The sequence below is a fragment of the Chaetomium globosum genome, genomic scaffold, assembly GCF_000143365.1.
Source record: "Chaetomium globosum CBS 148.51 scaffold_6 genomic scaffold, whole genome shotgun sequence".
NCBI classification, from domain to species: domain Eukaryota; kingdom Fungi; phylum Ascomycota; class Sordariomycetes; order Sordariales; family Chaetomiaceae; genus Chaetomium; species Chaetomium globosum.
Window position 1 is genome coordinate 2,974,318 of NT_165981.1, and position 24,700 is coordinate 2,999,017.

General features: G+C 57.1%; 7 protein-coding genes across 7 annotated transcripts; 5 read left to right on the plus strand and 2 right to left on the minus strand.

The window, feature by feature from the left end:
- Window positions 1-17: 17 nt before the first annotated feature.
- On the plus strand, window positions 18-2,619 carry CHGG_09270 (uncharacterized protein; the record flags this gene model as incomplete). The annotated part of the gene is made up of 4 exons (XM_001227196.1): window positions 18-344; window positions 525-880; window positions 1,171-1,980; window positions 2,094-2,619. The coding sequence occupies 4 exons, from the start codon at window positions 18-20 to the stop codon at window positions 2,617-2,619; spliced, it is 2,019 nt and encodes a 672-aa protein (XP_001227197.1).
- Window positions 2,620-5,326: 2,707 nt separating this feature from the next.
- Window positions 5,327-8,066, minus strand: CHGG_09271 (uncharacterized protein; the record flags this gene model as incomplete). Its single annotated transcript, XM_001227197.1, has 2 exons — window positions 5,327-5,596; window positions 5,649-8,066. 2 exons carry the CDS (start codon window positions 8,064-8,066, stop codon window positions 5,327-5,329), a joined length of 2,688 nt encoding a protein of 895 aa, XP_001227198.1.
- A 1,594-nt stretch (window positions 8,067-9,660) lies between these two features.
- Window positions 9,661-12,009, minus strand: CHGG_09272 (uncharacterized protein; the record flags this gene model as incomplete). Its single annotated transcript, XM_001227198.1, has 3 exons — window positions 9,661-9,771; window positions 9,831-10,066; window positions 10,359-12,009. 3 exons carry the CDS (start codon window positions 12,007-12,009, stop codon window positions 9,661-9,663), a joined length of 1,998 nt encoding a protein of 665 aa, XP_001227199.1.
- A 1,403-nt stretch (window positions 12,010-13,412) lies between these two features.
- On the plus strand, window positions 13,413-14,755 carry CHGG_09273 (uncharacterized protein; the record flags this gene model as incomplete). Its single annotated transcript, XM_001227199.1, has 2 exons — window positions 13,413-13,484; window positions 13,574-14,755. The coding sequence occupies 2 exons, from the start codon at window positions 13,413-13,415 to the stop codon at window positions 14,753-14,755; spliced, it is 1,254 nt and encodes a 417-aa protein (XP_001227200.1).
- An 814-nt stretch (window positions 14,756-15,569) lies between these two features.
- CHGG_09274 (uncharacterized protein) lies at window positions 15,570-19,357 on the plus strand (the record flags this gene model as incomplete). The annotated part of the gene is made up of 2 exons (XM_001227200.1): window positions 15,570-16,357; window positions 16,600-19,357. The coding sequence occupies 2 exons, from the start codon at window positions 15,570-15,572 to the stop codon at window positions 19,355-19,357; spliced, it is 3,546 nt and encodes a 1,181-aa protein (XP_001227201.1).
- A 787-nt stretch (window positions 19,358-20,144) lies between these two features.
- On the plus strand, window positions 20,145-20,255 carry CHGG_09275 (uncharacterized protein; the record flags this gene model as incomplete). Its single annotated transcript, XM_001227201.1, has 1 exon — window positions 20,145-20,255. One exon carries the CDS (start codon window positions 20,145-20,147, stop codon window positions 20,253-20,255), a length of 111 nt encoding a protein of 36 aa, XP_001227202.1.
- Window positions 20,256-22,666: 2,411 nt separating this feature from the next.
- CHGG_09276 (uncharacterized protein) lies at window positions 22,667-24,531 on the plus strand (the record flags this gene model as incomplete). The annotated part of the gene is made up of 4 exons (XM_001227202.1): window positions 22,667-22,888; window positions 22,997-23,398; window positions 23,466-24,284; window positions 24,340-24,531. The coding sequence occupies 4 exons, from the start codon at window positions 22,667-22,669 to the stop codon at window positions 24,529-24,531; spliced, it is 1,635 nt and encodes a 544-aa protein (XP_001227203.1).
- Window positions 24,532-24,700: the final 169 nt, after the last annotated feature.

Genomic DNA, 24,700 nt, shown 5'->3' on the forward strand with positions numbered 1-24,700 from the left:
AGAGCGAGACCACAACCATGGAACTGACTCAGAACAGGAGAAAACTCTTGCCAGTCGACGAGCTCCCTATACGATCGCCGGCTCCCGTGCCCCGTCCGAGGCCGACCGTCCCGGTGGACCGAAAGTTGTCCAGGCCACTCCTCCCAACGGTCACAGGCCAGAACGGGCCCTTGACCGCGAATCCAGGCTTCATCAGATGCAAGCCTCCATGCCACTCACGACAGTTCCCTGACGACATCACCATAAAACAGTACCGAGCGTTGTGGACTAAGCTGCATCGGCAGGCTCAGCGGCTCGGAGCAATGGGGTCAACACCCAAGCCAAAATCATGGAGGGCGGTGAAGGTACAGAGTAAAAGTGACACGCAAAGGGTAATAATGGACCACGGTCGGGATGACGAAGCGAAAGCTGTCGCTGTCGAAAAGCTCTATCTCGGTGCCCAGATGTTTATGATGCCTTACTAACTGATTTCACGCCTGACGATCTTCCAATGAACGCGAAGCTGACTTGCCTTGTCATGACAGGTACCTGCGGCCCGGCTGCTTGCGGCCCAGCGCTTGGGTCAACAGATTTGGGGCGGATTGGAGAGACAATGCTCGTGGGATATATTATCGTCATTACCGTTCCCCTGGGCGGGTATCGGCTGGTCGCACTCTGTGGTTGCCTTCATTGCAAGACGATGCCGGAGAGGATCTCGATTGGAACCACCCGAGCGAGACACGCCGCAGAACCCGAGCGAGACACGCCGCAGAACCCGAGCTCGGAGATTCGTAAGACACATTGTGGACAATGAGCAATGGAAGAAGGTCGAGTTTGCTTGGGAGGTTGACGCCTGGACCGATGTCTTTGGTCTGATGAGGGATGATCCGTTGTTGGCTGTGTAAGTTCCTATCCTGCAACACCACCGATTCCGTAACTGCGTACTGACATCTCTGTTGTGGAAGCGACAAACACGAGTATAACACCTTGGGGAAAGATGCATACCTAGCCTCGTGCCTTCTCACCGGCGAGACAACATTCCTTGTGAGGAGGCCAGACGCCACTTTCGGACTCGCGACCTTCCAGCCGAAAGATTATCAGAAAAGCGCTATAGCTCACTGGGACCTCGACCATGACCGCTTAGAGGCACTGCTGCTTCACAAACACTGCGGTCTGATTTCGGACCCGCAGGGGCGATGCCAACCTCGTGTTCCCATTTGCCGTCTATGAAGCCAAGGGCTGGGGCGGCGACCCCCGTGAAGCCCGCCGACAAGCATGTTCAGCCGGGGCGGTCTACCTCGACCTGCTAGAAGTATTGACGAAACGACCAGGCAAGCACAAGCCGGGCAAAATCATCGAGGATCAAACACCGGAAAGCCGAAACACTCAAGTCTTTGTCTTCACGTCCTTCGGCGCCCACTGGCACATTCTGGTCGGCTACAAGAGGCCTAGGCTCAAACGGGAATATGCCAGGCAGGAGGGCATGAGCAAGTCTGTCTACATTTTCCAGCGGATCTGGAGCGCCAGGGTCGTGACTGAGAAGAAGGCCTGGGAGCTCCTCTCGCTCGTCGACCAGATACATCTCTGGGGCGTGACGGACCACCGGGAGTTTGTCATCCGCCACCTGAAGCCGTGGCACAGGTATGCCGAGAGGTGCTACGCCCGCGATGTTGAGCACATGCTGGGGTATGTGGATACGGCGGGCTGGCACAATCCCAAAACACATGCGCGCCAATGGTCTGTACCTCGAAACTGCATCTGGCTTCCCGAATGGATGTCGCACTTGATCAACAACTCCCAGCAACGACACAAACTCCTGATCTCCAGAGCCGCCTTCCAGATCAAAGAAGCTTTTGTGAGGCATCAGGGCACCGCCGAGGCACGCGCGGGTGCCGGTGAGGACATCGACGCTCCCGTTGACGGTGGCGTTTGCGTGATTGACGACAAAGGTCGCTATCGCTTGGAATCCTGGGGCGAATATCTCACGGACTCAAGCGAGGGGTACGGCACAGACGATGGCACGGTTTTGCGCTCGGTGGACGAAGCCGACAGCGATGACTCAACGCTGATCTCAAAGAATCCCTGGAAACGCCAACGAAAGGGGCCGAATTCAGACTCGAGGAGGTCAGACTCGAGGAGGACAAAGTCGAAGAGGACAAAGTCGAGGAGTTCAGAGTCGAGGAGTTCAGACTCGAGGAGTTCAGACTCGAGGAGGACAAAGTCGAGGAGGACAAAGTCGAAGAGCTCAGACTCGAGGAGCTCAGACTCGAGGAGTTCAGACTCGAGGAGTTCGGATCTGTGGAATTCAGACTTGAGGAGTTCAGAATCGAGGAGGACAAAGTCAAGGAGGACAAAGTCGAAGAGCTCAGACTCGAGGAGTTCAGACTCGAGGAGTTCAGACTCGAGGAGTTCGGATCTGTGGAATTCAGACTTGAGGAGTTCAGAATCGAGGAGGACAAAGTCAAGGAGGACAAAGTCGAAGAGCTCAGACTCGAGGAGTTCAGACTCGAGGAGTTCGGATCTGTGGAATTCAGACTTGAGGAGTTCAGACTCGAGGAGGACAAAGTCGAGGAGGACAAAGTCGAAGAGCTCAGACTCGAGGAGTCCAGACTCGAGGAGGACAAAGTCGAAGAGGTCTAGCTTAAGGAGTTCGGATCTGTGGAGTTCAGACTAAGTTAGTTTCAGTCTGTCGCACCGTTATAGTATCGTGGTTTTTTGATAGCTATTAGGCAAGGGCTTCTCTAACACTGTTGTTATATCATTAAAATTGCTGGCGTCGCTTCGTTCGTCCGTTGCGCGGCCCTTCGCTGCGCTACGGGGCGCTTCCTTCCTCTCTCCCGCTCCTGGCAATTTTCCTGTCCTGTCCTCCGGACTTCCTGGGGTTAGCGTTGAGTACCGTCCAGCGTGAGATGGACGACTCTGAGGGAAGACATGCTGCAATGCACAGTGGCAAGACGAGGAAGCCTCTCGTTCTATCTGGGAGGGAAAGCGCCATCAGATACAAGGCATTGGTCACCAGATATGAAGGCAGTCCGGGCGACGATCAAATACGCAATGGCAACAGGAAGGCTGGAGCTGAATGAGGAGGAGAGTCTAGACCAGTCACAGTAGAAGAAGCCGACACTCAACACCACGAGCCTCAACCACGAGCCTTAACCAGCAGGTCCCGCTTTAGCTGCTGAAGATAGGACGCTGAACACTTGGAGAAAGTAGCCTCCAAGTTGATCTGCTAACAACAACCAAGGCAAGAGGTAAATGGTGCAGCGAGAAAGAGGGAAGAAGTAGGGGGCTTGTACGAGTTAAAAGGCAAACCGATTTGATCCGAATGTAGTTAGCGTGCTAAGGCCCTATAGGCCCAGTGCCTCCGGGCGAAATAAATTCCATCCATCCATCCACTTCCGAGACTCACCGTCTCCACATAGGCATGGAGGTTGCGCGGCTGCTGGACAAACGTGAATGCGACATCCTAGCCGTCCCAATGTAGACTGAAACTACGGCGTCATTCGGAGGAAACCCTCAGATTGCAGTTCCTATACCGGCCCATCCAGCCGACTGGCCTCTTCCAACAAAACGAAAACACGGCCTCGTGTCTACGGGGCCTAACATTCCGTACGTCTACGCCATTTTCCCTGTCTTGAATACGCTCCCGTTAACACGCAGTTAGCACAAGCATCATGTTCATCGGTCGTCGCTTCGATGATGGGTTGGTTATCAGCGCGGCCTACTCGTTCGAGCAGGCAACTCATCACAGAGACAAGTTTTTTCCGATTCTGAGTCTCAGCACTGATCTAAAGGAGGAGCAGGCCAGAACGTAGGAGAGCCGCCTTCTCAAGCTTGAGAAGCGGGATGCTGGCCAAGGAGACGGCAGACCTTTGTTGGGAATATGATACAAAGTAGAATAGCGTTAGACAGGAGTAAACAAAACAGTGCCTCGCGATTCCTCATCCACCTCGGTGTCAGCCCTCCTTCCACCAAGGTCTGCACCGGCACTTTGAGGTCCTTAGTCACAACCAGTCCTCAGCCATGGCCTCATCGCGATCAACTACGTCGGTGGTCAGATAGCGGCATTGAGAAACAATAGCAGATCATGGGGGAAGTGTCACTAGGTTAACCAAAGGAGAACAACTCGGAGAAAAAGCCCTCCCTGTCAACCGTTGGGTTTGCGTGGGCCCACCAACAATTCACCGATAGCTTGGGCGGCATGGGATATCGAGATACTGACGCTTTCGTTCTAGAAATGGTGTCAAGCCCAGGCATGGAAGGGTTGTAGCCTCTGTTTGTGCATTGGGCTTTTAGGGAGGATGGGTCTTGGGCAAACTTGTTTTCGCGCTCTCATTAACAACAGCTTCTGGTCTTCATTGTTGCTTAAGGGTGCAGTTTCTTAGCCTCATATAGCTACCAGTTCTGGACTATTTTGAGCCGACACGGAGTCTTGGTAGGCAAAAACACCCTCACCTCCACCCGACTCAACAGCCCTTTCTTCACCAATACACAACCAAGCGAAAAACCCCACCCGCCCATCCATCACCCATCCATCCCTTGACAGTAAGTTGAAAACCGATCCATCCACCCATAGTTTCAACCCACCCATGCCAGGCTATGCTTTGAACAATACAAATACAGAGAGAAAGAGAAAACGTAAAGGCGCGGGGAAGAGGGTAGGTAAAAAAACCAAATCAATAAAAAAAAAAAAAAAAAGGCAAAAGCCAAACAACAAAACCCCCATGCATCCCCGACTCCGCTTTCATTCCTTCCATTTCGAGAAGAGATACATGTATATCATACTCGCTGTGTCGTGCATGTGTGGCCGCGCCGCGCTTGCGCTGCGTGGTACTAACCTCCGTCGTATTAGTGAGCAACAATCCTCCCCGCACCCAATCCCTCCCTCCCCTTCCCTGAAAGTAAACCCCGCAGCGGCAGAAAAGGAGGAACAGAACCCCGCCCGCTGGGGGGAGGATCAAACAGGACAAGATCGGCACTGGGTTACCGCACACTTAGGTCTGGTATATCCCTCTGAGGCTGAGAGGAACGGGATCGAGAAATCGCAGGGCGAGGGGAGCGGTAATTCCGGCAGCTGCGGCGGGAGCCGCGGTTGCAGAGGTAGCGGGAATGGCGAGGGCGGTGGTATGGGCGGTGGCGGGAGAGACCGCGGTTCCATGGCGCCGGCCCACACGCGCATGCGCTTGTACAAGGACCGCCTCCGCTGCCGCGGCTCAGGCGTGTCCTGAACAGGGTCTGCGACGGGAAAGTAAGCGACGCGCTGCTTTGGAGCTTCGCTCAACCGACCGCCTTCACCAGTGTTACAAGCGCTAGGGTTTGTTCCGACGCGCGGACGATCGGCGTGGTTCTACCACATGTCGCCGTTCTCGTCGTTGTCGTCGCGCCGCTTGTTGGTGGCGTCCTGCGCATAGTAGTAGTTATTTTGCTGTCCGCTGCCGCTGCCCTGGCGTACATGGCCCTGGTTGTGACCCTGTGCCTGTGGCTGTTCATCAGCGTAGCCATCCCCGTTATCTTGGTGATGATGATCGCCATGGTCGTAGTCGTATATCTGCCCGTCGTCCGCGTAGTGAGCGGTGCCGTCTTGCTGCAGCGGAGCATCACCGTACTGGGTACCGGACTGCGCCTGGATTAGCCATCAAGAATCACGATACCACACGGGAGGAACTTACTCGATGGTACTCGAAGTCAAAGTTCCCATCCTGGGCCGCCTGTTCGGCCGCTTGTTGCTCCATTTGCAGCTGGGCTTCTTCCGCTTCACGCCGTTTTCGTTCTTCCTCTTGCCTCTTCTGCTGCGGCGAGACGGGGATCTGGAGCTGTGGGTGCATCGCCTGCACCTTGGCGAGATATGAGTACATGAAGTTGCTAAGCAGTACCTGACTGTGCAGCGGCCGGCGTGGGTTGGCGAGCTTGATATGGGCCATCCGATAGATAGCCCTCTCCTCGATGATCGGGAACCGGGTCCAGGCATAGTCGATATCGGCGCGGAGAGGTCGGGGCGGGGGGTCAGGGGTAAGCGGTCGATGCTCTTTCTTCTTGTGGCTCGAGTCTTTGTCGGCTTTCTTCTTCGAGCCGCCAAACAAACCGCCAAAGAAGCCTTCCTTTTCCTTCTTCCCCTCACTCGATTTCCGGTTGGTCTCTTTCTTCCGTTCCTCTTGCGGCAAACCCTCGATACTATCCCGATCCAGCCGGAGGCTCTCGCGGCCCTTGGGGACGTTGTCGATGGAGCTCTGGATGACGTCCATCCGCGCGTGATCATGGCTCTTGTCAGCAGCCTTGCCTTTCGCTTTCCTAGCTTGTTCCTCCCGTTCTCTCTCACGCTCACGCTCCTTCTCCTTCTCTTTTTCCCGCTTCTTCTTCTCCTTATCGTCGCTCTTGAACCACTTCCAACTCGAAGTTGACTTGTGGGAGGCCACACTCTCGCTGTCGTCTTTCTCCTTGCTCTTTCTGTCGAACTTCTTCTCGATGCTGTCAAAGGTAGGGATAAAGGTTAAGCTGCTGGTAGTACTGCCACCGCTTCCGGGCAGTGCGTGTGGCTGGTTGATCTCGCCGAGCACGTTCGAGTTTGACGAGCCCTGCTCCTTGACGCTGTTTGCCCTCGCAGCAGGGACCGGGAGATTGGACGTCTTGGATAGAGGAGGTCGCTTACTAGAGCGAGCCGGGGGATCCGTTGGCGGCTGTTCGGTATGACTCTGCGGTGCCCCATTTTGAGAGGAAGATCTCTCGGGGAGCGGCTGATTTGGTTGTGGGCTCTCCTCTGCCGGTGGTGTCTCAATAATTTGAGGCACAGGGGAAGGGCTCGAGTGTGCCGCCGAGGTAGAGGATGACCGGGCGGGAATCACCTGGGCCTTTGGTGGAGAAGAAGGCGCGATGGGCCTCGCGGCTTCGTCCTTGATCGGCTCGTCTGACACCGTCGTTGACGAAGACGTAGATGCAGGGGATTCCCTCGAGAAGTTCTGTTGCCTTCGCACGGTACGAGTGGGGCGCGAGTAGTTCTCGGTGATAGGCTCGGACTGGACCCTGGTAAGGGGCTTCCCGATGGTCGGATCGAGTGACGGGTCAATCGCTGGGAGTGGTGGCAATTCCTCGTTGCTCTCCTTTTCGGTGTGCCTCGCCGCAAGCCGCTTCGAGAAGGTCGAGCGGTCCCCGTAACGTTGGCTTCCACCTTTTCGGTATGTCGTTTTCGTCGACCGCCGGAGCCCCATACCCGGGGCCATGGGAAGAATCGGGTTGTCGCCCTCGCTACCCTCTCTCGACTCCTGAGCCAACTTCTGCACCGCCTTGGTTGGATCTTTCACTAGCTCGGAGAGGCTGAGCTCAGCGGCATGGTCGTTCTCAAAACCTTCCCCACCTTCGGTCCCGTTGTTAACCTGGCGAGAGAGCATCGACTTCTTCCGTCTCAAGCTGCCCGAGTTATTCCGCTGTAATCCTTCGACGGAGAGAAACGAGTCCCCGGACCTCCGTTTTATCGTCTGCACCCGCTTCTCGAGGAAATTCTTAAAGGCGGTCGGCTCGAGTTCGGGGTGTACCCTGGCCGGAACCCAGAGCAATCGGGACGGGTCTGCCTCGTCGTCGTCGCCCATTGGTGCTATCGACGGCATTTCCATCACCGATACGCCAGAGAACTGCAAAAGGTCGGGGTCCGTGGTATTTCCAACATCCATCGACATCCTCCGCAGCGCCTGTAGGTTACTAAGCTCCTGGGCAATATCATTGGGATTGTCGATGCCTGCGAGCGGAAACTGCGAAGCCGCCTCGGCATCCTGGACGTCCCGCAAGGACGGGTTCGGTGATAATGGGGGTAGCGGGGATTTGGAACGCCCGTTCGACCCGTTCGTCTCGGCGGGTAGCCTCGCAGGGAAGGTCTGCGCTTTCTTAAGGGCAGGAGGGCCATTGACACCGTTGGGTTCGGGCGATAGATGCGTCGCATATTTCGGCTGGTCAGATGTGGTGCGCACCAGCCGCAGTCGGTCGCCGGCCGGGTCGCCCGGCTTCTGAGACTTGTCCAGGTTCTCGCCCCCGTACTTGGCCGCTATAAAACTCAGCGGGCGGTTGTCCTCGGTACCCGAGTCTTCGTCGTCGCCGTACATTGTGCCTATCGCTTCGGTGACGTGGTGGCTCGGGTCGGATATCGACAGTTGGCTAGCGTGACCGCGTCGGCTCGCAAAGCTACCACCCACATCTCGGAGTTGAGTCGAGGTCTGCGGAAGAGAAGGCGGTTAGTCGACTGTCGCACACAACCAATTCGTGGTCCACAAGGACCCATATTTTTAATCCATGCAAAACGAGCGGCCGTTCGGGAGACACGGGCCTCCATGCTGGAGCGGATGCGCAGCTGCGACCGAACGCCGAATGCATCATCCCGGGCGCGGGAACCAGGCACCACGGGGGTCTTGACATACCATCATCGAGACTTGGGTATCGGGGCCTCGGGGAGGCTAGAGCCCGGCGATCAGCGCCCTGTCTTTGTATTTCGATGACGGGGGATCAAAAGCGGACAATGTCGTGTCGTGTGTTTATCATCGGCGGGAAAGAGGGACACTGTAATTATGAGAACCGGGGCGAGTGCTTTTAGTCCCGTCGGCGGCGAATGGGAAAGATGCGCCTTCTGAGAAAGCGGCTCGGGGCTCGGCAACCAGGCGGGGCGAACGTCAGATCGAGTCCGTGAGAGAGCGGGAAGCTGTATCGGCTCGGCTCGTGTAATATTCTGCTAACTGGCCATGAAGGAGGGAACCGGGTGAGGACCGGGACTCGGGGTGCGTTTTCGGTGCCGTGAGAGTGTCTTAGTGTGTTGGGATTGTCGCGACAGCTGCTCACAGTCGACAGGGTAGGTAATAATGCTGTGCCGTCGGTGTTGCTGCTGTGTTCTGGGGTGCGGCGGCTGGCGGCGGAAGATAGACGTGCTACAAAGGCGTAGGTTGAGTTCTCGAGGCACAGAGAACAGACACAGCACAGGCGTGGATTGCGGATTGCCAGGATGGCGTCTTCTTCTGTGAGGAAACGGCAAAATCAGTCCCGCTGGGGGGCTGCCCTGTCGGGATTGGGGCGGTCGAGATCAGGCGCATCCCCCCAGGCCCTTGCAGTGGTGCATTAGCGAAGCCACCACAGCGGCCTCCATCACGTGTGCAGGGGTGCCATGGGTGCTGAATTTGGCGGCTAAGATCCACCATAACCCCCCCTTCGCACAACTCGCAACTGCCAGTGACTCTTTTTCACTTCATGTCAGATGCAACAGTCACGGAAGGTGCACCAACATACAGAAAGGATTTGACCGCCTGGAAAAGAACAAGGGTGTGCTATATTTTGTTCGCTCAAATGCTCAGTTTCATTCACTCACAGCTTCTCTCGTGGTTTCCCAGGTTGTATCTTTGTTTGATCCAGGCCTCCACAACGGCAACCACATCAAGGAGCACCACCTCCTGCCCGATTGAGCTACCCACCGGTTACTTAAATAACAACCTGGGTTCAAAGTCCCGCATTCTGTCAAGCCAGCCGTGTTTGCTGATCTTCAAGATCCCCAAGCTTGTTTCTTCAGAGCCGGCAAACCAGGCTAGCGAGGTCGGATCCGGACACTCCGGATCAGGTAATCTACACCGTTTTACATTGGTCGTTCATATCCCTACCTGGGAGGTACTTTTTTGTTTGGGCACGCTGTCCCTTGTTGTTTAGGATCGTGAAGCCGTTTCAATGTCTGGGGCTTCGGCCCCACCTCGCAACCATGTTCAGGGGCAATTGCCACCTCTTTCGTCTGGAGCACACTTTGAGGGCAGCTTCACACAAGCCAGCAACCCCCTTCTTCAACATGATTGCAGCGCTCTTGCAGCTGTCCCAAGCTAGAATTGGCTGCAACATACTGTGTAGGCGCTGGCCTGCTCCTCTGCATAATCCCTCCATCTCGGCAACCAATAAAAGCGGAGCGCAGCCATCCAACCCATTTGCTGGTGCCGGTTATGGTTGCAATGTCGGCCATGGCACGACTTCTGGGTGGATTTCTGGTGTATTACTTGATGGTGGCTGTAGGCAGGCTCAGGGAACATGCGCGGGGTGACGAGTTCGAGTCCCCGACAAACAAGGCAAGCTAGAAAGAAGGCTTCAACTTTTGTAAGGAAGCATACTTTGTTGTTTGTTTAGGGAGGTCATTTGATGGCCTGTACATGTATATACATGAGTTTCTAGACAACCAGGATCCAGGGGGCAGACGGAATCGGCCAAAGCATCGTAAGGCCTCCCCCATTCTCAAACCGAAGCCGGGTCATCATGAGTTTCTCTCGCACTTAAAGAACCCAACATTATACACTTACCCTTCCACCTCCGCCACTAGCGTATTACACCTCATAAAGGCTCCCCCCTCCCTCCGCTCCGGTTTCCCCCCCGCCGCTTACCCTCCTCAACCACATCCACCCACACTCCCGGCCGCCTCCGTCTCTCCGCCCCAACCTCCTCCAACACCCTCCCAAACCTCAACAGCTGCTCCTCAGCGCACCACTCCCCCATCGCCATCACCCCAACCGGCACATCCGGCGTCCCGCCCCGGCCCGGCACAAACCCCGCCGGCGCGCTCAGACTCGGCAGGCCACAAAAGTTCGCCATCCACACATACTCCATGCTCTGCATCGTGCGATCGCCATCATTGACCCCCCAGCGCATCTCCGCGCGCTCATCCACGATCGGCAGCCCTTCGCACGCCGTCGTCGGCGTGACGATCAACATGCCCGGGTGCTGCTGCCACAGCCACGCCAGGTGCTGCATCAGCAGGCGGCGCAGTTTCTGCGCGAGCAGGTAGTCGGTCGCGGGGGTGACGCGCCCCAGCGCGAGCAGGACGCGGTTGGCGGCGGTGAGCCCGCGCGGGTTGGGGAGCAGGGTCGCGGCGTCGGTGAGCACGGTCAGGGCGTGCGCGAGCTGCCCCTCGCGCAGGAAGGGGATGGTGATGTCGACGGTGGTGTAGCCGTGCGTGGTGACGAGCTGGCGGATGAGGCGGTTGCAGAGGGCTTGGATGGTCGGGGTGGAGCGCGCGATCCAGGCTTGGGGGATGCCGAGGATTTTGGGGTCGTTGGGGCGAGGGGTGCCAAGGGAGAGCGGGGTTGGGAGCGGGGGAAAGGGGGAGGAGGAGTGCGGTGCGGAGATGACGGAGAAGACGGCGGCGAGGGAGGAGATGTCGGCGGCGATGGGGCCCAGGCAGGCGCAGGTTATGCAGACGTTGGGACCGGGGCGGAAGGACAGGCGGCCGTGGGTCGGCTTGAGGCCGAAGACGCCACAGAGGCTGGACGGGATGCGGATGCTGCCTCCGCCGTCGCTGCCTAGGCCGATGGGGATCAGGCCCGCGCTGACGGCGTAAGCGGTGCCCGAAGAGGAACCTCCGGTGTAATAGTGGCGGTTGTGCGGGTTGCGAGGTGTGCCGTGGATTGGGTTGTTGCCCGTGGTGTCGAGGCCGAACTCGTGCATTGACAACTTGCCGAGGTTGATGGCGCCCGCAGCTTCCAGTTTCTCAACGCACCACGATGTGCCGTGATCCTCGTCTGGGGAGTAGTAGGTGTTCCGCGAGCCGAGGGAGGTGCGGTAGCCCTCGATATCGTATTCGTCCTTGACTGCCGTGGGTACCCCGTCCAGTGGCCCGAGGGAGCGGCCCTCTTTGTACCGCTGAGTCGACTCTCTCGCTGCGGCCAGAACCTTATCCACTCGCGTTTCGAAGAATGCTGTTGAATGCTCGGTTGGGTTGGGGACGTCCCGCCGGATCAAAGGTAAGAGGACCTCGGCGACATCGGTTGGCGTCAGGGTGCCCGAGAGATACAGTTTGCGGTAGTCGGAAACTGAGTAGTACTTGGCCTTGGGGTAAGCGGCCAACGGAGCCTCTGTTTCATCTTCTTCCGTCCTCGCGTTCCCGTCGTCCTCGCTGCTCCCTATCGTCGCCGGGCTTGGCACGACCTGCGGTTCAAACCACGGCTCATACTCCTCGATGAAAGGGGTGAGTTTCCTCAATGAATCGAACCCGGTATTGTGCCAAATGATTTCCCGGATGAAGCGAAACCATTCCATTCTGACAACCCGTCAGTATATGCATCGTTTTTGTCTGGGCTGGGTCGCCTACAAATACATTGCCGCAACAAGGACAAGGCCCCTCAGGGGAGGATTCTTTTTACTTTCATTTTTGTATGGGATATCTGGGCTGTACTGAGGTTAGTGACCTGGATATGGATTCACAGGCGGATTGTGTAATTGCCTGGACGCACCCTCTCAACGGCTCAGGCCCGTTGATGAATTTCTGGGGCTCCATATCCACCCCTTTTGTTACTGGAGAGAGCGTGGGGTTCGGGTTACTGTTGGTAACCGGAAAAAACTGACACCATGCGCGGGCGAGCACTTATATTTTAGAACAGATCTCACGGGTTCAAGTGAAAATATATGAAGGAACTCCGTTGAGTGGCATATCTCCTTCTTTGAATTTGCGTGCGTCGGTCGGCCGCGGGGCCCGGAAGGCGCCGGATAAGAAGTGGAAAGAAACATCGTTTGAGGAAAGCGATGTCTCAACTAGGCCAGGGGCCGGTAGAATCCCTGTCAAAGACTTCGGCGGTTGCGTGGCCTTCGATCTTCTTCCTTGCCTGGGATTGTCAGAGTGTCTTGATTGGATTGTTTTTTGTTCGATCTCGTGTGACGTTCCGGATTTGCAACGGATGCCGAGGCAGCACGGGATGCGATGGAAGGCTGGGGAGCTTCCATTCATCGGCTGTTTCTGAGCCACATATTGAACCATTTTATGGAGCTTTCACGCCAGTAAATCAAGAAAGAGAAAGAGGTGGGGGAAACCCCGAGCAGAAGAAAATAAATGAAAGTAATCCAAATAAAAAGTAGGCTTTGGGCCTCCGAAGGGCTTAGGTTCTTTTCGTTCCTCTCTTTAGTTTCCATGGGCTGTTTGTGCCACTTCGGAAGACTTTTCTGAGTGTTGATCGATCGATACCTCAATACGACTCAGGTACTTCGTCTGGGCACCTCACGCGGTGGGCCGTCTGTAACTGTTCCCCCCCGGGAAACCTTGTACATCAAGTAATTGTTGCCGACTTGCAACTGCTTGCGGTTGGTGGGAGATAGCCGACGGCCGCTCACCGCAATGGCTGACCATTTAAAAGGCAAATTGTGTGTTTGCACTCCATCGTCCGTGGGCAAGTGACGAGTCACTGAGGTCATCTGCGAGTCGCATCGACTTCGGCAATCTGGCCCGAGCGCCTGTGCTCCCAACAAACGGCCCAACATCCATGATGCTTGGGAGTCAAACACCCCCACTCTAAAGAGTTCCTCAAAACCAACTTGTATCGCACTTCGATCACGATGTCGTTTCAGCACAACGGCTTTTCTAAAAACCTATTCGTGTACAGACTTAACTATTATCCGAGCAGTGTATTTTTGCCCTTTTCCGGCGTGGTTGGCATTAAAAGTGGCCGGGGATGAAGGGAACACGCCCACCTGATGATGACGCAAACGGAGAGGTCGCCGACCAAAACCGAAAGAAGCTGCTTGTACGTCTGAGGGCCACGGGTTCTTATCAATAAGTTGGGGAGGGTGGCCATGGTAGCTCCTGGCGGCCGTGGCTAATTGTGGCTTGCAGTCTGAGTTTGGTTCGATCCTGGACGAGTCCCTGATACTTCTGGTTGCCGACGAGAGAGACATTGTGGGCGGATATGAGGAAATTCGGCAGGTTCTTAACGTGCTGACCGAAACAGCACGGGAAGAAGCCGCCACTGGTTTTGACCCCTCGGGTCTGAGCAGCGCGTCTGAGATTGGGGAATTCTCCCCTGACGACACAGCAACCAGTGGCCATGGGGTCGATTCGTCAGCCGAGTGCACCACCACCATCTCGGAGTTCTCAGACCGCTCCGAGGGCCAAAGACTCACTGAGCAGACAAACCTGAGCGAGGAGCAAAAGATCCAAGAACTTAAACTGGTTTTCGGAGACGGATGGGGTGACCACACTATCCGCTTCATACTCAAACAAAGTGAAGGCGATCTCGAGCGCGCGTTTGACGCCCTTCTCGTCCGCCAGTTCCTCAAGGATGAGGGTTCCCTCCCAAAGGGCGTTGATGGCTTTTTTGTCTCTGACGAAGATTGCCCGTCCCCCAAAGGTAGAGGGAGTCGTGCGCGGAAAGGGAATGCGAAAAACAAAAAGCAAACTGTCACGATCAATTACAATGCGGTGCTGTCTACTGTCGACGACGGGGAGCTCGAGGGCGCAAAGGATTTTGCCGCCGCGGCGAAGTCCCGGGTGCCAGCCGCACGGCCACGTCTTCCACCTTTTACCGCTCTGCCACTCAAAACGACCTTTGCCCAACAACCAGCATTGACATCGGTATCGCCGGTGACGACCGATTTCGCCTCCGAGATGCGCGCCGCCGCCGCCCTTCGAAGGATGGGCCCTCTTGGTCGCCAAGGGGCCGTAGTCTACACCGAGCGCGCTAGAGATGGGAGAGCGGCCTTCACAGCCAATGTCTCGCGGGAGGCTGAGGCGCACGTTGCTCAACAGAGCACGAGCACCATGCTTGACCTTCATGGCGTCTTCGTTATGGACGGAGTTCGCATCGCCAAGCAGCGGGTGTGGAACTGGTGGAACAACCTCGGCGAGGACCGCAAGACATTGGCGAAGCGGAACGGCTTCACTGTCGTTACCGGCGTGGGGAAGCACAGCGCCGGGGGGGTCTCGCGCCTGCGCCAGGCGGTTGGGGCGTATCTCAAGAACGATGGTTGGAAGATGGAAACGCTCACTGGGAGCTTCTATGTCACGGGGAGAGCTTGAGGGCTTGTAGACCTGTGCCTTTGTGCCTACGATACGGGGCTTGCGGTGTTGGGTGTATCGCCGGCTGGGATTGTTTACACTGGGTTGGCTTCATGGTCGCTTGGACCGGGTGGCATAGGTATTTGATAGGTGGTAACGGATACACTGTAAAGATATTCCATTTGTTTGGATGCGATTTGTCTATCAACCCTTTTGAGGTAGACGGACGGCAAGAGCACCGAACGGGATCATGTCACAGAGCATAGACTTGGTATTGGCGGTATCGATGTGCTGTATTGGATGACTACTCCGTAAATGGCTCTTCCCGAGGATAGGCGGTAACATACTTCGTATGAAGTAAACATACCAATTTGCATCTGCTTAGCGTGCTAGCTTCCCCGTGTTGTCGTGCCGTAGCCTCGGTTTTTGATGCAGCAGTGGTTTTGGTTCCTGACAGGAATCCCGGTGCAACCCCAGCCCAGCCAAGAAACGCCAGGAACAGCCCGAGCACCCACAAAGACCCACCAATCAGGGTCGATCTGTGCATCTCGCCCGCATGACGCATGACGGCATGCTGGTCGCTCTCACGCGGGCAAGGCAGAGGCGGTCGGCTCGTGCCCTGGGTCGCCGCCTTGGGGGCAAGCTCCTTCCGCTGTCAGCTCCCAACATCAACAACACCACAATCCAGCCTCTTCCCATCTCTTACGGACGCTGAAGGCATTGTTATTTGATTAGTTATTTGGATCGCCATTCCGTTTTGCCGCCGCGCGGCTTAGTAGCGACCATGACGAAACTCCCGAGATTGGTCGCATCGGGCGGACTCCTGTTGACGACAATGGGGTCCGCCGTCGCCGACACCATCTACACGCCGATACACGAAGCCGGTCGCTGTGCGATCCGAGGCCATTGTGGTTCGAAGAGCATGTTTGGCGGCCAGCTGCCTTGCGTCGACAATGGACTCGCCGAGGAGCCCGACGCCAAGTTGCGCCAGCAATTGACTGAGCTCTGTGGCCCGAAATGGTCTCAGGGTCCTGTCTGTTGCAACGCCGAGCAGGTCGACACGCTCAAATCCAATCTACAGACAGCAAATCAGATTATTTCGACATGCCCCGCGTGCAAGGACAACTTCTACAACATGTTCTGCACCTTCACCTGTTCTCCCGACCAGTCGCTCTTCATCAACGTGACAGGGACAATGGAGAAGAATAAGAAGACGCTGGTGACCGAACTGGATCAGCTGATCTCGGAAGAGTACGGGATAGGGTTCTACGACAGCTGCAAGGACGTCAAGTTTGGGCCGACAAACTCGAGGGCGATGAACTTGATTGGGGGTGGTGCCAAGGACTACACACAGCTACTCAAGTTTCTCGGCCAGGAGCGGTTTGGGGGTTCGCCCTTCCAAATCAACTTCCCGACAAGCTACGCGGACAAAGATATGAACCCGCTACCGATGAAACCGAAGAAATGCAACGATGAGGATCCCAACTTCCGTTGCGCCTGTATCGATTGCCCCGCCGTTTGCCCAGAGCTCCCGGCCGTCGAAGAGGCGGGATCCTGCCACGTTGGGGTCCTGCCATGCCTGTCGTTTGCGTCTATCCTCACATACAGCGTGTTTCTGTTCTTGTGCGCCGCCGCAGTGGTCGGCCATCTGGCCTGGAACAGGCATACGAGGCGGCGGAGCGAACAGCTCAGGCTCCTCACAGATGCGGCGCCGAGCGACGACGAGGACGAGGGTGGTATTACCGAAAACGGTGCCATGTTCGACCGGCCGCAGAAAATTTACAAGGTCAACACCTGGTGTGATGCCGCCTCGCCCGGCTCGGCCACACGGCTGCGAGGTTCCCTGCTCTGACCGTCGTCGGCAGCACCCTCGTGGTGCTCTTGCTCAGCGCCGGCTGGTTTCATTTTGAGATCGAAAAGGACCCAGCCCGTCTGTGGGTGAGCCCGACTTCGGAGGCAGCTCAGGAAAAGGCCTTTTTCGATGACAACTTTGGCCCGTTCTACCGAACCGAGAAGATCTTCCTTGTGAACGACCTGAACGCCTCGGCCCCTGGGCCAGTGTTGGACCGTGACACCCTCCTTTGGTGGTTTGATGTTGAGGCGAGTGTCCGAAATCTCAGGGGAAGCAAGTATGAGAGCACTCTCCAGGACCTTTGTCTCAAACCCACCCACGATGCCTGCGTTGTTCAGTCAGTCGCGGCATACTTCCACAACGACCCCGCGGAGGTTGATCGCCTCAACTGGAAGGCCAAGTTGAGAGAATGCGCCGACTCACCGGTCAACTGCCGCCCTGATTACGGTCAACCCTTGGAACCGAATATGATTCTCGGAGGTTACGCGGAGTCTGGTGACCCCGCCGACGCCACAGCCATGACAGTGACCTGGGTTCTGAACAACTACCCAGAAGGGTCTCCCGAGGCAGACCGCGCCATGGATTGGGAAGAGGCTCTGAAGAATCGACTGCTGGAACTTCAAGATGAAGCCAGCGAGCGGAACCTCAGGCTCTCCTTCTCCACCGAAATCAGTCTGGAGGAGGAGTTGAACAAGTCAACCAACACCGACGCCAAGATCATCGTCATTAGCTACATCATCATGTTCCTGTACGCTTCGATTGCTCTCGGGTCTACAACGCTGTCGTTCCGAGAGCTCCTCCGCAATCCTTCCATCTCTTTCGTGGAATCCAAGTTCACTCTCGGCGTGGTGGGGATTGTCATCGTGCTTATGTCCATCACGGCGTCTATTGGACTGTTCTCCTGGGTGGGCCTCAGGGCGACCCTTATCATCGTCGACGTCATTCCCTTCATTGTGTTGGCCGTCGGCGTGGACAACATTTTCCTCATCGTCCACGAGTTTGAGCGGGTAAACATCAGCCATCCTGATGATGTGGTCGAGGTCAGGATCTCCCGCGCGCTTGGCCGCATGGGTCCTTCGATTTTGTTTTCGGCCATCACCGAGACCGCATGCTTTGCGCTAGGCGCATTTGTTGGCATGCCGGCTGTGCGCAACTTCGCCATCTATGCGGCTGGCGCCGTGTTCATCAACGCGATCCTCCAGGTCACCATGTTCGTCTCGGTTCTCACGCTCAACCAGATTAGAGTTGAGGACTTCCGCGCGGACTGCTTCCCCTGCGTACAGGTCAAGTCAGCGAGGATCCACCTGAACGCTAACGGCGGGAACCACGGGGCTCGGTTCTACGAGGCACCATCGGAAAGCTTGCTGCAACAGTTCATTCGCAAGTCGTACGCTCCTAGGCTGCTGGGGAAGAAAACCAAGGCGGCTATCATTGCCATTTTCCTGGGTATCTTCGCTGCCGCGGTCGCGTTACTCCCCGAGGTTGAGCTTGGACTGGATCAGCGGGTCGCGATCCCCGACGACTCTTACTTGATTCCGTACTTCAACGATCTTTACGATTACTTCGACTCCGGTCCGCCTGTCTATTTCGTCACGCGCGGATTCAACGGTACCGAGAGGGAACAGCAGCAAAAGATCTGCTCTCGCTTCACCACCTGCGAGCAACTGTCTCTTACCAACATCCTCGAGCAAGAGCGGAAGCGGGAGGAGGTATCCTACATCGCATCCCCGACGGCCGGCTGGATGGACGACTTCTTCCAGTGGCTAAACCCCGATAACGAGCAGTGCTGCGTGGACGGCCGCAAGCCCTGCTTCTGGCGGCGCGACCCGACATGGAACATTAGCATGGCCGGCATGCCTGAAGGCGACGAGTTCGTTCACTACCTCGAGAGGTTCCTCACTGCGCCAACCACTGAGGACTGCCCCCTCGCCGGTCAAGCCTCGTATGGCTCGGCCGTCGTCGTCGACGCGGATCACACCACCATCCGCGCCAGCCACTTCCGCGCTATGCATTCTCCTCTCCGCAGTCAAGACGACTTCATCAAAGCCTACGCATCGGCCCGCCGCATCGCGCGCGATGTCAGCGCCAGCACGGGACTCTCCGTCTTTCCCTACTCCATCTTTTACGTCTTCTTCGACCAATACGCAACCATCGTCCAGCTGACGGCCGCCCTCCTCGGCTCGGCCGTCGCCGTCGTCTTTGTGGTATCCGCCATCCTGCTCGGCTCAGTCCTCACCGCTGCAGTGGTGACCGTCACGGTGAGCATGGCGCTAGTCGATATCCTCGGCGCCATGGCGCTCATGGGCGTCAGCCTGAACGCGGTGTCGCTGGTCAATCTGATCATCTGCGTGGGCATCGCGGTCGAGTTCTGCGCCCACATCGCGCGCGCCTTCATGTTCCCCAGCCGCACGTTCATGGAGCGGGCCCGCAACCGGTTCCGCGGCCGCGACGCGCGCGCCTGGACCGCGCTTGCCAACGTCGGCGGCAGCGTCTTCTCGGGCATCACCATCACCAAAGTGCTCGGCGTCGCTGTGCTCGCCTTCACCCGCAGCAAGATCTTTGAGATCTACTACTTCCGCGTGTGGGTGGCCCTGGTGATCTTTGCCGCCACCCACGCGCTCGTCTTCCTGCCTGTCGCCCTGTCGCTGTTCGGCGGCGAGGGCTATGTCGACCCGGAGAGCGAGGGCGGGCTGGAGGAGGACCTCGCCAGTCGCCGGTATCGCGGCCTGGCGTCGGGAGAGGGGTCGGATTCGGAAGATGAGGAGAACTAGAGGGTTTTCGCGTCTAGGGCGCTGTCTGGGCCTGCGTCTGCGCCTGCGTCGGGGTCGAGGGATACGGGTAAGGGTAAAGCCAAAGCTGAGTTTGGGTATGAAGGTGGAACTGGGCCTGGGTCTGGGTCTAGGTCTGGATCGAAGGGCAAGGGCGTAGCTGGGACTGAAGCTGGGACTGAAGCTGGGACTGGAGCTGGGACTGGAGCCGGCACTAGAGATGAGGGGGACTGGAACTGGGGCTGACACTGGAGGGGGGACCGCGTCTTGGAGTGCGTGTGGGGTTACAGATGCGGATGCGAAACGGGGGAGGAACTCGGAAGGCTTGCCGAGTTCGGGGCCGCGCCGAGGATCGCCGTCGACTCGCCCAGAGACATCTTTGGTATCGTTGTCAATATCATCGGTAGACTCGCCGAGCTTGCCCCCAGATTCGCTGCCGGCACCGCGCACCGGGCCGCCGTCGGGGTCGGTGCCGAAGGAGCCCATGACTCTCACAATTACCAACACTTATTCGACTACTGGCCGGGGGGCGTTCATATCGAGCGAAGATATCGTCGCTTCGCCCCCTCAAGAGGGCACGGAAGGGCCGTCCACGTCCCCAGACTATGAGGCTGATGTCGATGAAGCCCCACGGCGGCGGCCATCACCTCCTCTGGATGCTTTGTTTGCACCTACTGCCAGAGCGGGTGCTGAACCGGCGTCTAGGCCTCGAGCTCGACCTCAACCTCCGTCTGCCGCTGACCGGCGGGAGTCGGCCCCTGGCGGGACCCTTTCATTCCCAGAGCTGGACATGTCTTCCCAGGAAAACGAGCCGTCGGCACTCGGGGTCATCCTCGCCGCGATGGAGAGCGACGATGCTGCCGCCGCTCGTGAAGGGGAGGTTGCGGACGAGGGGAAGTGAGTGCTAAGCTGTGATGGGAGCGAGGGTTTCTTTGGTTTTAGGGATATGGGAATAATACGAGCCAGCCAGCATTCGGATACATGGAGTAGGCGTTCTTTTCATTTGCTTTTTATTCGACTCTGGTGTTGTTTGTCAAGGGAAAGCGTGAAGTAACATAGACGGGCATTGTTAGTACCTAGTTCACAATAATACATGCAGCGTTGTATAATGGGTCAAGTTTGCAGTGCAGTATTCGTATTACTATTTAATCCGAGACTCTGTCTGGGTAGTTATCATGTTTTGCCTTGTTCAGGGGAAGGTTGGGCTTATGTAAGCCATGCTGGGTCTCAACTCCCAGCTCCAGCGCCCAAATCATCTGCCGAAAGGTCCCAAGACACAGAACCTCAGCGGTGCAGCAAGGCTAGCGCCACGGCTCGACACGGCCTTCGGCATATGTTTCAACCACTCTTTGAACCCTGCTTCTCTACGCAATCCGCTGAAGCGAGGCAGGGCGGTGCAGAGCAGACATGCTGGAAACGTTCCCGGCTGAACCGCTGCTCCTGCTGCTGTTGCATTTGATCTGCTTCCGATCTCAGGTGATTGATTTGATGCATTCCCGAACGCGAAGTCGCGAGGGTCGTTCGTTGACTCGAACCGTCTTTCCGGATTTGTGGGCGATCGTTGGTTTATCGTTCACATCCTCCACCTCAGGACACTGCTGGAACTCGCGATGCATCATCATTTGGGCGGGCAATCGGTCCGACTGGCGCGCTTCAAGTCGTTGTCGCTGGAGTGATGCGGTTGTTGCCAGCTTGGATGGAGACAGACGGATGGATGGATGGGTGGATGGGTGGATGGATGGATGATGGAGACACGGACAATCTTGATCTCGCAGCTTCCCGCGTTTCGGCATGTCATCATGTGTAGGTTGAGATCTGAGATGGCATGGATGGCTACCTGCCTTCGGTGTGCGCAGCGCAGATGGGATGGAATGCAGACAGACTGCTGGGTAACCCAAATGCGCCTGTTGCTACTCTGCGGTAACCTCGCCGTCCCATGATGTTTCCTTTTGATACCACCTTTTTTCTGAGGTTCTTGGTTCTATCTTGCTCACTGTCCCAGAAAACACCCAAACGACCGCCTCGCCCACAGCCATCTCCATGCCGTGATGCCATCCGGTGGTCCACCAGGTGACAGGGCCCCGTGGGCTGGTGCAACCACAACCATTGCCAAGAGGACGGGAAGTCCATGTGGGGATGGGGAAGTTGTGGAAGTTGGGGGGCTTGCACACGCTTCTTTGGTTCCCGCCAAGGCTTGGGGGTGCTCGTGGCTAGTCCCAGCCAGACCGGCGGGATTCCAGGTCTGGGCTGGGAATTGAGCTGAGCGATTGGACCTGACATCTGCCGATGGGTGGATTATTGGGGGTGGAGGGAAGGAAGGGAAAAAGAATTGGGGCTTTTTGGAGGCTTGCCGTTGCCCCTCCCCCTCACAGCTCACTGAATGGCCTGGCACTCCACGGCTCGACGGGCCCACTGAAGTGGACACTCCCGGCATGGTTCATGTGAATCCCGGGCATCGGCAATACAGTTCCAACAGTAACAGTTCCAACGTCGCTTGTCACGGTCTGTGTGGACGCGCTGGTGTGAGAGTTTAACCCACCACCCGGGAATGGGATGAAGGGGGGGATGGAGAACGGGGAACAAGAACGGGGTTGGCTGTACTTGGTAAGACGCGACGGATGACGTGGTTGCCAGCAATCTCACTCACACTCATACCCGCACTCACACACCTGTCCAGCTCTCTCTCTGCCGAAAGGGAGCTACCGAGTGTACCGACATGGCTCGGTTTCATGCCTCGAACTGGTAGTTGGTTACGTGCTGGCTACCCTGTTCCCGGGTTTCCGAATCCTGCACCGGGTCTAGTGCCACGATCCCCTCCTCCTCCTCCCTGGGGACAGGGACGGGCAGAACCTGCCGGGCGTCTCTCGGGATGTGGTTCACATCGAGGAATTCCACGCCTCGCCATCCGGGCACACAACCGTCGGCTGAGACTGGCTCGCTCCCGGGTTGGGTTAGCTGATTCTGCAATATCTTCCCGCCCCATGGCATGCCGGGATCGCTTGTGCAGGACCGCCGGCCGGGGACTGGTCCCCTGCTCAAGATTGACTATCGAGGGTAGATTGCTCCCCGATTCGTCCTGCCTGACAAGTGGCTGTTCGACGGCCTACCCCGACCGCATCCCGTACAGCTCGGCATTAGCGGGTACCCACCCCTGACGGACGCCTCGTTTAAAGATAAAGAGGCACGCATACACCCCCCCGTCATACTAGGTAGGACTGGTGCGCACCCCAATCCCATTCAACACCCTCCTACTCGCGGAGTTGGCCTGGCCTTTTCAACAAGGAAACGCCCCGCCGATCAGTCTCGAGCATAATGATAACAGACCAGATAGCTCAGGTCCTGAGCCAACACTGGCTGCCTATCACCCTCGCTGTCGTCGTTGCATGGCTGGTGAGGAATAGGTATCACAATGGGCTCAACAAGTACCCCGGGCCGTTCCTGGCCTCCTTGACAGACTGGTGGAGGTTCTTTGATGTCTACGGGCGACGGCCCGAGCGGTCACACATCGCCCTCCACAGGAAATACGGCCCTGTCGTCCGTCTCGGGCCAAACACCCTATCGTTTTCCGACCCTGACTCGTTAAAGACCATCTACGGGCTCAACAAGGGCTTCATCAAGGTGTGTTTAGGTGATGTGATATAGCGTTCACCAGCCAGGGACCATGCTGACCGTGCCGTCCAGTCCGACTTCTACGTCGTCCAGCAATCCGTGGTTAAGGGTCACAGCCTGCCATCGCTCTTCAGCACCACCGACAATGACTTCCACATGCAGTTCCGCCGCTGCGTCAACTCGGCCTTTGCCATGTCCGCCCTGGTACAGTATGAGCCGTTCGTCGACAACACGACCAAGCTGTTCCTGAAGCAGACAGAGCGCTTGTACATCGACAAGCCGGGGACCTGCGACTTTACCCAGTGGCTCCAGTTTTACGCTTTCGACGTCATCGGCGAGATCACCTACAGCAAGCGCCACGGCTTCATCGAGAAGAACGAGGACGTCGACGGGATCGTGGCCTACCTGACCAAGCTGTTCCTCTACGTAGCACCCGTACATGTCCCCCCCTCCCAACCAACCTTCCTCACCACCACCAATATACTAACCCCCCGCCCTTCAGATCGGACAAATCCCTTTCCTCGACCGCCTCTTCCTCAAAAACCCCCTCTACCTCAAGCTCTCCGAATGGGGCATCCTCGACGCCACCTTCCCCGTCGCCAAGTTCGCCCGCGCCCGCATGGCCGAACGCCTCCCCGAACTCTCCACCAACGGCGAGCCGGTCCTCCCCACCTCGGAAAAACCCACCGTCAAATCCCCCGACCTGCTCTCCAAATTCCTCGCCGCGCGCGAGGCCCGCCCCGACTTCATGACCGACACCCTGGTCCAGACCATGGCCGTGTCCATGGCCTTTGCCGGCTCCGAGACCACCGCCATCTCCCTCTCCGCCGTCTTCTACTTCCTCCTCAAAACCCCCGCCGCCCTGGCCCGTCTGCGCCGCGAAATCGACGACGCCGCCCGCGCAGGCCGCTTCTCCGACTACGAGACGGGGCTGGTTACTTGGCATGAGAGCCAGGCCCTGCCCTACCTCGACATGTGCGTCAAGGAGGCTTTTAGGTTGCATCCCGCTCCGGGACTGCCTATGGAGAGGGTTGTGCCGAGGGAGGGGTTGGAGATTGCGGGGAGGAGGGTGGAGGGGGGGACGGTGGTGGGGTGCTCGGCGTGGGTGTTGCATAGGGAGGAGAAGGTGTTTGGGGAGGATGTGGAGGTGTATCGGCCTGAGAGGTGGGAGGTCAAGGGGGAGGGGGATGAGCAGAGGGTGAAGGTTATGAATGGCACGATGCTGCAGTTTGGGATGAGCAGTCGGACGTGTAATTGGGGAAGAATATTAGTAGTGTGGGAGATTATAAGCTGGTACCGGAGTAGTGAAGGCGGGTTTGAAGTAAGTGGTCTTTCGTTCTTTATTTGTTGGATATCACTGACTGACGGGCTTCTAGATCCGCTTTGGACGACCCCGGCTCGAATTGGAGACGGTCAATGCCTGGTTTGTCAAGCAGAATAACTTTGTACGCGCTTTGACCTGCGGGATATCGTCATGCCCGAGAAGGGGGTCAGTGTTGGGGAGAACTAGGGGGTTGTTTTCTTATTGCATTGGGGCGGGTTGTATTGTCTATTTCGCTCTGGCTTAGATGGTTGCTGGTGTCATTCACCTAATGATGCGAATCACGACTACTTGAACATACCACATGATGCTTCCTAGGATACTGCATGTGTTCAATCCCGGCCAACCAGGTTGTCTTTATTCTTTCCGCTATGTTCACCCTCTCGACGCCCACTTTGCCCGCTATCTAAGTTCTA